Consider the following 12,296-nt stretch of genomic DNA (forward strand, 5'->3'; position numbering starts at 1 on the left):
GTATAATGTACTTACACTGTAAAAAGAGGTGAACAAAATAAAGATTACTGGACTTTCACCGTTCCTTTGCAATTATTTTGTAAAATTTACTAGAAATTTCAGTGAAAATGAAAAAAATGAAAACGTGCACTTCATCCATCATTATAAGATATTGACAGATTTACCGAACACGGGTGAAATAAATGCAGTTGGACAAACGTGTAATGTCACAACAGATGCACTTCGTCACATCTGATAGGCTGGCAGGACCTCTGTTGCCACAGCAACCCACATGCTTTTCTCGTGCCTCACCCACAGCATGCGAGAGGACATGCTAACACACACCAGAGATGTCCATATGCACAGCCTGACCCACAGATACTAGCGTCTGACTCTTGGCCCTCCACAGGGAAACTGATGTCTGAGATGAGAGGCATTAGAATCAGTGCAACAGTGAATCATGGGCTTTGAGAACTGGATGCGAGACTCACAGGTCAGATCAGGTGTCAACAAACAGACCGTTTACAACAGGATATCCTGTAAGTGTAGAATGTCTCATTCACATGCATTAAAGCACAATAAATAAAATCACTTCTAATGATTTCACCACGGTTAAAGGGTGTCATTAGGTAGTTCGGGGTCGATAAGATTTATGGCTCAATAAAAACAGTAAAGTCAAATATTACAGTTCATAATAAAGGTTTTCTATTGTAATATATTGTAAAATGGAATTTATTCCTGTGATTTCAGCATCATTACTCCAGTCTTCAGTGTCACATGATCCTTCAGAAATCATTCTAATATGATGATTTGATGCTTAAGATTATCAATGTTGAAAACAGCTCCTTTTTCTTTTTTTTACTGTGAAACATTTTTACAGGATGAATAGAAAGTAAAAAAACCCAGCATTTATTTGAAATAGAATCTTTTTTTAAATTCTAAATGTCTTTACTGTCACTTTTGATCAATTTAATGCATTACTGAATAAAAGTATTGATTTCTTCAAAAATAAATTTTACAGACAGATTTTTGAATGCCAGTCTCCTTGAGATCATGTTCATTTCTACAATGGTAAAATCATTGTATGTGCAAGTAATATGATAAATGACACCAATATTAATATATTTAAAAACATGTATATTAAACGATAAAAAATAAACACAAAGCCTTTCAGAGCCTTTGCTGCAAATAATACTACAATCAATGTGACACCATAATCTTTAAATGTTGGTCATCCGGTCAGATTTTCAGAGCTGGAACTATCGATATGATAAAACTGCCTTTTAACAAGCTTGTAAAATATGATCCACATTTGTGCTTTCAACAAGACATGCTCCATCCTGTAAGATCGTGTGTAGTACGAGAGCTGAAGTGAGTAGAACGATGGGATAGGGTATCGGCTCATACATCGGGTTCTCCAGTTTCAGAAAGACGAGAACAGGATCAATGTCACACTAGGAGACTCACTAGAGAGTGAACTACACACACACACACACACACACACACACACACACACACCCAGAGTATTTACAAAGTCATTAACTGGACTGTCCTGTAATCTTCAAATCCTGTTCACGCTCGTTTGTGCCTCGTCGCTATTAATAACCCAAGTTTATTACAAACTAAATTAACTCAAGCTGAATCTGTGTGAAGAAGATCAGAGATGTCACTTTTAAAACAACACCGACCGGCCGCTCTATTTACTATATTGACCAATGATGCTGAGGACTTTTGCTAGAGATATGCAAAGTTGTCAACATAAAAAGCAAAATATTAAAACATATTTTTATTTACAAAAAAATTATAAAAATTGCTGTGGCCACTGAGTTTTAAAGGATAAATTCATCCAGAAATTAACATTCTGTCTTCATTTATTCACTCGTGTAAATGTGTGAGGAACAGAGCGAGACTTAAGTCCTGATTCGTTGATTATCTACAACCACAGCTCTCAAATCACATATATATTCAAATATACAGTGTGAAGATGCATCATGCCACGTTTGACATCAGTGATAATGTCTCAGAACTGATTATGCATGGAAAAAAGCGTTTGATATTCTGCTAGACTTCCACAGAAGAATGTTTGGAATGATATGAAGATGAAAATTTAATTGTAAAGAATTGCAAGATGTCAAAATGACAATTCTTCCACAGTTTAACAAACACAGTGATAAAATTATGTTAGAATAAAATAAAAACATTACTTTTAAAAGAACAACATAACTGTAAGCTGTGGAAGCTTGTTTCCACCACTGAATAATAAATAAATAATAATAGTGACTTTTTTTCTCACAATTGCGAGATATGAAGTCAGAATTGTGAGAAATAAAGTCGCAATTGCGAGATAATAAAGTCAGAATTGCATGATATAAAGTCGCAATTGCGTGTTATAAAGTCAGAATTGCGAGATATAAACTATTCTGAGGTAAAAAAAAAAAAAAGTCACCCTCAGTCTTTTTTTCCCTTAGAATTGGACTTTATATCTCACAATTCTGACTTTATATCTCACAATTCTGAGAAAAGATGTCAGAATTGCAAGATATAAACTCGCAATTATGTGTTATAAAGTCAGAATTGCGTGATATAAAGTCACAATTGCGTGTTATAAAGTCAGAATTGCGTGTTATAAAGTCGCAATTATGTGTTATAAAGTCAGAATTGCGTGATATAAAGTCACAATTGCGTGTTATAAAGTCAGAATTGCGTGTTATAAAGTCGCAATTATGTGTTATAAAGTCAGAATTGCGTGATATAAAGTCACAATTGCGTGTTATAAAGTCAGAATTGTGTGTTATAAAGTCGCAATTATGTGTTATAAAGTCAGAATTGCGTGATATAAAGTCACAATTGCGTGTTATAAAGTCAGAATTGCGTGTTATAAAGTCACAATTGCGTGTTATAAAGTCAGAATTGCGTGTTATAAAGTCGCAATTATGTGTTATAAAGTCAGAATTGCGTGATATAAAGTAAAAAGTATGTTATAAAGTCAGAATTGCGAGATATAAAGTCAGAATTGCGTGTTATAAAGTCAGAATTGCGTGTTATAAAGTCGCAATTATGTGTTATAAAGTCAGAATTGCGTGATATAAAGTAAAAATTATGTTATAAAGTCAGAATTGCGAGATATAAAGTCACAATTGCGTGTTATAAAGTCAGAATTGCGTGATATAAAGTCGCAATTGCGAGAAAAAAAGTCAGAATTCTGACTTTATAAGACGCAATTTGGACTTTATATCTCGCAATTCTGACTTTATAACACGCAATTCTGACTTTATAACACATAATTCTTACTTTATATCACGCAATTCTGACTTTATAACACGCAATTCTGACTTTATAACATAATTTTTACTTTATATCACGCAATTCTGACTTTATAACACGCAATTCTGACTTTATAACACGCAATTCTGACTTTATAACACGCAATTCTGACTTTATATCTCGCAATTCTGACTTTATAACACGCAATTCTGACTTTATAACACATAATTCTTACTTTATATCACGCAATTCTGATTTTATAACACGCAATTCTGACTTTATAACACGCAATTGCGACTTTATATCTCGCAATTCTGACTTTATAACACGCAATTCTGATTTTATAACACACAATTGTGACTTTATATTTCGCAATTCTGACTTTATAACACGCAATTGTGACTTTATTTCACACAATTCTAAGAAATAAAGTCAGATTTGCGAGATGTAAACTCGCAATTGTGAGATAAAAAGTCGCAATTATCTTTTAAAATGTTTTATTTTGTGGCGGAAACAAGCTTCCATAGTAAGCTGTTAGTATAAGATGTGAGGAGCATCAGGAGAATCTCAACAGGGTGATTCCTTTATACTGACCTTTCTCATTAACAATAGTAAACGTAGCAAAAAATATACTGTTACAGAGTATCTGTTACAAATGCACATATTGACCTACCAAGTGACGTGCCATTAATATCTCGAACACAGAACAGTCAGATAGCATTTCACAACCCACGCTGCGAGTTCATTTCTGAATATGAATGTGGTTTCTGGGGAGAGAGGATGTCGAGGTCTCATCCCACACACATTAGCATAAGACACACGGGTCAGAGGACTCACTCAGATGAATTACAATCCTCTAGATCAAACCTTAATGTAGGAAAACACACCACACACACACACACACACACTACAACTGCACTGCTTAATCACAACACAGACACTTTGAGCACAAGACAGACTCAAATAAAGGATGTAAAGTGATTGATGTTTATGCCAGTTTTAAAAATACATTAATAATAATAATAATCACTGAGAGAAGAATCATCTGAACTGCATTATAAAATACAAAGATAATGAAAAATGCATATTAGAAAGTACACAGTTCTGACATAATGACTGAATAAACTTCCTTTCCATTAGCTTTCAGCTTTAACTGTGTGATCTACTGAATGTTACAGTGTCAAAACATGAAGGCCTGTCTTGTTTCACAGACAGGGTTTAGATTGAGCCAGGATTAGGCCCTAGTTTAATTAGGACATTTGAGTAGCTTTTATAAATGTGCCTTAGAAAAAAAAACATCACTGTTGTGCATCTTGAGACAAAAAAAAGACATATTTTTAGATATGATAGTGCAAGTTGCTTTCAGTTAAAACTACTCAAACATGCATTATAGTCTTGGACTAGGCTTAAAGGAACACTCCACCGTTTTTTGAAATAGGGCTTATTCACTTTCTTTCCTACATTTAGATAGGTGGGCAAATGCATTTTTGTCTCAGTGCATGCATTGTTTTAGTTTGACAGGGTCGGCGCTAGCTTAGCTTAGCACAATGAATGGAATCCTTTGTTGCCAGCTAGCATGTCCTGAGTAAAAGTGATATAAAAAATTAAAAAAACCCACCTAATTACTTCTTGTGGCCTGCGTATTCACAACAAGTACAAATAGTGATGCAGATTAACACTAGGCGATTTCCTAGGCAGATATTGACTTATATATTAAGGACTATATTAGGGGGAAGCACAGGCGAAGCACTGCTACTTGGGCGTGATATCTCTGCGCCCAAGTAGCAGTGCTTCACCTGTGCTTCCCCCTAATATAGTCCCAAGTCAATATCTGCATAGGAAATCGCCTAGTGTTAATCTGCATCGCTATTTGTACTCGTTGTGAATACGCAGGCCACAAGAAGTAATTAGGTGGGTTTTTTTAATTTTTTATATCACTTTTACTCAGGACATGCTAGCTGGCAACAAAGGATTCCATTCATTATGCTAAGCTAAGCTAGCGCCGACCCTGTCAAACTAAAACAATGCATGCACTGAGACAAAAATGCATTTGCCCACCTATCTAAATGTAGGAAAGAAGGTGAATAAGCCCTATTTCAAAAAACGGTGGAGTGTTCCTTTAAGCATTCTGTGAAACCAGGGCTAAAAGTTCAAGATGTTCAGATCTACAGGTGACAACATCTGTGCATCAACTGTTCATTATTTACAGCAGACACATGAAGAAAAGCCATAGTGAAGAAATGCAATTTTACCTGAATTGGAGTCTGGGAATGACAGATAGCATATACTTGTTTTCTAAAATGAGAGAAACAAAAGAACACTCAATTATTGACTATCAGAATGAATGGTTTAATCCAGCTGGATGATATCAAACAAAGCTTTTGTACCTCTTTTTCTGTGAGTTTGGAGTGGTGTGGGTAGATCACCTGCAGGAGAAAGAATAACAAGACAAATGTGAGAACGTTGTATTTTTAAAAGTGACATATGCATAAATTACACATAGTAGTAGTTGTTAGTCATCATGGCCATTGATGCCTTTTGAGTCGATACACTGAGGGAGACTGAGCGCTAACATCACCTTTTACATCTGGCTTTACTTTGGCTGTATAAGATGTTTTGTTGTTGTTGTTGTTGTTGTGAAACCAAGCTTTAGGTATGGACAATAAAGATCGTATTCAGTTTGGAGTTCAGTAGTTTAATTCTGAGTATCTAAGTGCCTAAGTTCAGACAACTGATGATTAGATCAACACACTGAATAGCAGTCAGGACAGATAACAGTCCTGATAAACCCTTAGCTGTCAGACAAACTACACACATAATGTGCACACACATCAGAGTATTACATCAGGAAATGGCACAAATAAACGAGAATATGTTTAATGCACAAATGTGTCAAAGCTACTGAAAGCTTTTTTAGACCTATTTATCAAAACATAAAGGTCAGACAGTACCAGTTAGCTGCATACACTGGTTCAGCATCCATACAGTCAAAACAAAAATTATTCAGACACCAGATAGAATTAGAATATATATAAATATTTTTTTTACTAGTGGGTGCAGGACACTATAGTTAATTTATGATAAATGGCTGTGACATATTATACCCAAAAATTCTTCATACAGTGACTACCAGTAACATTTATTAAATAACTGGGACCAAAAATTATTCAGACACTTTGAGTTGATCATGTTTTGCTTAAGTTTTTTTTTCTTTAATTGTTAATGCGACCTTTTTACACCACAGACTGATCAAAATTAAGCATTGCTTGGTAATTTGTTGACTTAAACTGGTATTATCTTATTGTGTACTTAAATTTAACAGCTGACAGCTGCTCAACTTTAATCATTTGCGAGACAGTCTAACAGAAGGATGGACAAAACCAGTGTAATATCAACGGATTTGATAACTCTGAGTTATTGTCCTATTTTATTACCATTTTCTATAGCGAATAAACTGTGATAATGTGAGACATGTTGAAGGTGTCTGAATAAACTGTGATTTGACTGTATATATACACTTTTTGATGACTCAACTATTTCTGTTAGCATAGCCACAGATGCTAGCAGGTTTTTCCATTGACTTCCACACAGTTAGCCGGCTAGCAGGCCAATGATCACAGATGACAGCACTAATATGACAGTCTTCTGTACCTCCACAGCTTGCCCGAGCTCCAGATCGAAGCCGACCACACAGATGCAGTGAAGCCAGGAGGAGAAGCGATCCCACGGCAGGAGTAACGGCTCCGGCTCCTCTAGTGCTGGAGGCCCATCGACGGGCATTTCCTCGGCCGGAGAGACTCTGAGCGTGTCTTCTGGCTCCTCGAGCTGATCTTCCAGTTCCCCAGACCCCTGAAAGGCCATGGTGATACCCTCAGGTCAGTCCAGGTGGGTTCTGACTCGGTTTATTGATGAAAACTACAGGACCTTGAGCTGTAAATACAAACAGGTCCAGGATGAAAGGGGCGGAGCTTGCGTGGAGAGCGTGCTGGCGTCATGAGTGAGCTCAAGATCTGTACGGGAGCGCGCACGCAGCCACAGTATCCTGAATGTGTATGATATTTGTGTATTTGATGTCCTTTTTTATTTATTTTTTAAGAATGACAATACATTGCGCATATTATTTATTTTATTAGAATAACATCATAAAAAGAAGTCGTCTCTTTGCAAACCAAATTTCTTACACTTTATAAATGACTTTAAATTATACATAAATCTTTTGGAATTCTGAAGATAAAAGCACTGAAATGTATGTATTTTTTTGTGGTATTGAATAAAAAATGAGTTATAACTCTTAATTATTTAAACAGGCTTATTTATGATTTCTCGTATTGAGCAATATCTTGTTCTTCGGTGTATATTATAGTATGCTTTGTCTACTGTTGTTATACTGATGTTTTTAGGAAGATTTGTAAGGTGACCTTGAGTGAAAGGCGCCTATAAACAAAATGTATTATTCTAATTCTTATTATTTATTCAGACAGAAAGCATATAGACAGTCCACGCAACTGTGAAAAATATTTTTAAAAATAATATAAAAAATATAATAATTCTCTCATAATTATTTCCCAATCTTTCCATAATTATGTTTAATGTAGGCTAATTTATTTAATCAAATAATATAATTATTATGTCAAAATGGTTTAATTTTTTAGCTTAAATATGGTTTTATAAGACTTAAATGTGGTTGTATATATATTTGTTGCACACTTGCTGAGAGTAATATTTTTTTTTTGTTATGTAGTTAATATTGTGGCCTATATGTGGCACTTTAACATCTTATAATGTCCCAAGTGCATCATTGAACCAAACCATTGTTTGCATGTAGATGTTCCAGTGATCACTTAATTACTCCTTATGGGTCACATAAGAACCAAGACAAAGCAATTGGATTAGCCTTAGCAAGACATTAAATCAGCATGCTCTATTTGGAATGACAGATGTTCAGTGTAATTTAGTCCACAGATTCCAAATCCAAACAGAGGGACTGGGGGCGGGCTTAGCTTTGAAACCCTCTCCTCCTTTCTGAAACAAAAATACTTTCCAACTCCAAAAATAACTTTACTTTTACTGGGAGCCTGGAGCAAGAAGCGCCTTCCAATTGCTTTGATTTTGCCAGTATATGCGTTTGTTTTGTACTGTCTGTTTTGAGCTTGGTTAATAAATATTATGTAAACACTCTTCAGTTTGCCATATGTACTTATTTTTTTATTTTTTTTTGTAATGAATATGTTGGACCAGAGAGTGAAGGAAAAGTGGCCAGCATTGATGGGAACTACTTCAGTGCTGTTTTTAAAAGGCATTCTAGGATGCACCTACAATTTACCTAATATTCATAAAGGTTGTGATCATTTTAATACGAACATCTAATATAATGTAAAAATAAATAAATAATTTTAAATAAATAAATAAATGTATAAATAAATCCATGTGCAAATAAATCCATGTGGAAATAAATATAATAATATAATACAAATAAATACAGAATAAGAATAATAAAATAGATAAGAATAATAAAATATAATAAATATAATAATATAATAAGTATAACAATAAAGAAACGCTTTGAAATAAATATACAAATAAATACATAATAAATGAGACAATAACAAATTAAAATAATAGAAATAAATGTAAAAATAAATACAGAAAATAATAAAGTGGAAAAAAGTAATACAGAAATTAATTCAGGAATAAATTTCATTAAAAAAAAATGATCAAGTCAGTTATTCGTATATTTACATTTGATTTATTAATTGTGCATTTCTTCAGGGCCTCCATACCATCTATTTTCATTCCATATGAAAAACGTCATCTTTTCTCTGGAAACGCAATTGAAAAGCCCCGCCCCCACATCGCGTCATCCCAGAGTCCACGCCCCTTTATCAGTGGTGCGCGAGCCCCGCGGCGGTTTGTGGCCGGTGTATGTGTGTGTGTATCTCTTCGGGAGGACGACTTACTTCCAATTATCCCCTCTCACACAGCGATTTTTCATCCCGTTTTCAGTGTCCCCGGGAGCGGAGACTTCAATGGCTTAACGCAGAATCGTGTCACGGACTTTATTCGTTTATGAGTTTCTTTTCTGGGGAATTTTTCGCGTCTCTCAGCGAGCTAAGCTAGTTATCGAGCTCGCGAGCTAGTACGGGATTCACGTAAATTCTCCGCGTATGAAAGTTCCACGGACCAAACAATACTGGATAAATCCACTCGGAATTATTTATAAAGTCACTTTCAGTCCGGGCGGCTTCATAATGAGAAGATAAAGGGCCACCGTTACCTCAGCGAAGCTAACGAGCTAATATGAAGTTAGCCAGCTAACGCTCTCGTGTGCAAGAAAACACCCTCCGCGCAAGCGTTTTCTAATATCTAACATTGAATTTTGTAATTTTAATGTTGGGTTAATTAGGTCTTTGTGCTTTTGTTTTCATATTGAATGCCTGCTCTGTTTAGGGGAGTGGTGGGTTGATGGTCTGTCTTGCATACTTCAGTCAAACCCACTCAGACTAATAATCTTCATTAGGGTTTAACAGTCACATTAGTGCGTTTTGTGAATCTAGAAATCACTGCCATCTTAATCTAGAAACGCAAATGGACTGTTATTTATTTATTTTTATTTTTTTGGGAGGGGGGGAGTAACGTTACAGGTTAACTGATCCAACAGGTTATTAGGATATATTAGTGTTACTCGCTTGTTTATTCGCCAGGCCTATGTTTGTTAAGGGGGGTGAGGATGAATTGTGCAGGGTACGAGGTGTAACAGCTCGAGTAGTGGACTGTCATCAGAAAATACAGATTTGTATGGAATTGAGCAGCTGTATTGGGTTTGGTTCGGCATCATGGGGGTCTCGCAAGGGGGCAAGAAATCAACTACATAGTGTCTAAAGTACAGGCTTGTGGACGTAATGTAGTCGGTTTAGCAGAAGAGCCTCGTCTTTTCTTGATTGTTGATATTTTTTGTCGTGTTACTATGTGCATTGGTCTCCTGATAATTCATTAAAGTGAATTGGAGCAACAGGTCAGTCTGGATCAAGAAACACTGTCTTTCGTCTCTGGTTGGAGTAACACTCCCAAGCCATCCTCAATGCCTTCAGCGCTGGCCGTGTTCACCTGCCGCCCGAATTCACACCCGTTTCAGGAACGCCATGTTTACCTGGATGAGCCGGTCAAGATCGGGCGCTCCGTGGCCCGGTGTCGCCCTGCCCAGAACAACGCCACCTTCGACTGCAAGGTGTTATCCAGGAATCACGCTCTGGTGTGGTTCGACCACAAGACTGGAAAGGTAAGTCAGGTGTTGTTGTACTTGTACCTTCAGTGGCAGGCAGAACAGGTCAGATCGGCTCGTAATTCAACTGCTTGTTTGACACACACACACAGATGATAAATGAACCTCGAGCTGTCTTGATTTACCAAGACTTTCTCACTATCTGTCAGGTTGTCATAACTGTCTACATTAGGATTAAATGCATACAGTGGTCCCCACCCAAAACATATTATGACATTCTATGCCACAATTAATGTCTGAATGTCGAACAAGCTTTTTACTTTTACCACTTGAAATCAGCATTTTTTTAAAATAGGGGGGGACATGACATAAAATCATGCACTTAATAAAGGTTGATTATTTCAGTTTATTAATAATAATATGAAAATTAATTGTATGAATAATAATACATTAATTTTGGTAATTGTAAGTCACACTGTGGCCCTTGGAAGTTTGCTGAGGCCCCCGAGTAGGTCCAGGCCCCATGGTTGAAGACAATTAAAGCAGCTTTTACTAGCTTAAATAAGTTAATAAGCTAACCCCTGCCTCTCTAGGGACGACATTTTCAACATTGTACATTTTAAAGTTAAATACTCCAACCCAATTTCAGTGTCTGAAGAGTAAATATGCTAATATGGGAAATATGCTAATACAGGAGATATGCTAATACGGGACAGTCCGTCAGCGGTCGTGGGCAGAGCATGAGCAATATGACATCATATGACATCAATATGACCATCATATTGCTCAGAAAATCCAAACAGCTTGATTGAGTGTTTAGACTTTCTGAGGATTAAAAAAAAGGAGTGAATGGATTTTTTTCATTGTATGGTGGTTGTCCACACACTGCAAAGACACATTTATACGCAAACACCATATAAAAGTGAATTTTGCATCCAATGACCCCTTTAAAGTGGACTGAGGACTCCAGCCTCGTTTTACCTCTACATTACATTCACACTGGTCCTTCAGGAATTCAAACAATTAGAATATAATAAGAATAATAAAAATACTTATTTATTAATATTGTCCCGAGACTGCTGCCAAATTATAGGCAATTGAATGGGAAACACTGTCGACCCGTAACATCTCTCGTGAAAGGTGACGGATGAACAGCATCAGATGAACTGTTTGAGACTATCATGCGTGACATTGCTGGTCTGTCTAGTAAACAGGAGTAAAACATTGCGGTGGCATTTCTATCCTCTATGTGTTGTTGAAAATCTGAAATGATGGCTCTTAAGTCTGGTTTGGCTCGTGAAATTGGATGCCCAGGGTTTTTAGCTGCCTGGTACGCACTTTAGTGTGGCTCTCACAGCGCCATGTGTGAATGAAAGTGTAAAATAATCCTGTTGAAAGCAGCAGAACATATTCCACTATGGCTGTAATATATAGGAACGGGCTCTTAGTGTGTGTTTTGGTGTAATGCTGGTAATTCACGGTGTTCTACTTTCAGACACATTTTGACATCGCAAGTGCATATAACTTGTTTTCCCCCTTACACCGTGTCCTATTCAGACGCGATACGATAAGATTCCAGCGACAAATAATTTGTCTGTCCACACTAGACGCGACGAGAGATGCGTCAAAATCAATCAAAACCCACAGCCAATCAGAACAGCGTGTGGGCGGAGTCTCACGGCACCAGAGAGTAATCTTGACGGCACTCGTAAGAAAATGGAAAAGGCTACATAATCAAATTCACAAATATTACACCATTTAAACATTATTAAAAATACATAGGCTACTGAGTTACTAAAACTATCTTTGTCAAATAATACACTTGTTTGTTCAA

At 36.3% G+C, this 12,296-nt stretch overlaps 2 protein-coding genes across 6 annotated transcripts in view; one reads left to right on the top strand and one right to left on the bottom strand.

Annotated features, from left to right (window-relative positions):
• Window positions 1-7,225, bottom strand: part of dennd6a (DENN/MADD domain containing 6A) — a 29,791-nt gene extending 22,566 nt beyond the window's left edge. The window contains exons 1-3 of the mRNA XM_082155851.1: window positions 6,895-7,225; window positions 5,631-5,669; window positions 5,496-5,538 (exon numbers count right to left, since the gene is read on the bottom strand). Of these exons, the coding sequence (XP_082011977.1) occupies window positions 5,496-5,538; window positions 5,631-5,669; window positions 6,895-7,104 (292 nt within the window). The 5' untranslated portion in view covers window positions 7,105-7,225. The remainder of the gene's footprint in view (window positions 1-5,495; window positions 5,539-5,630; window positions 5,670-6,894) is intronic.
• Window positions 7,226-9,130: 1,905 nt separating this feature from the next.
• The window catches only part of slmapa (sarcolemma associated protein a), a 67,674-nt gene continuing 64,508 nt past the window's right edge, over window positions 9,131-12,296 (top strand). For 4 of the 5 annotated variants that reach the window (XM_082155795.1, XM_082155794.1, XM_082155796.1 and 1 more), the window contains exon 1: window positions 9,131-10,519. In XM_082155795.1, the coding sequence (XP_082011921.1) occupies window positions 10,322-10,519 (198 nt within the window). In that variant the 5' untranslated portion in view covers window positions 9,131-10,321. The remainder of the gene's footprint in view (window positions 10,520-12,296) is intronic. The other variant, XM_082155797.1, reaches the window with a different exon arrangement.

The sequence above is a fragment of the Leuciscus leuciscus genome, assembly GCF_965113295.1.
Source record: "Leuciscus leuciscus genome assembly, chromosome: 23".
In the NCBI taxonomy this organism is placed as follows: domain Eukaryota; kingdom Metazoa; phylum Chordata; class Actinopteri; order Cypriniformes; family Leuciscidae; genus Leuciscus; species Leuciscus leuciscus.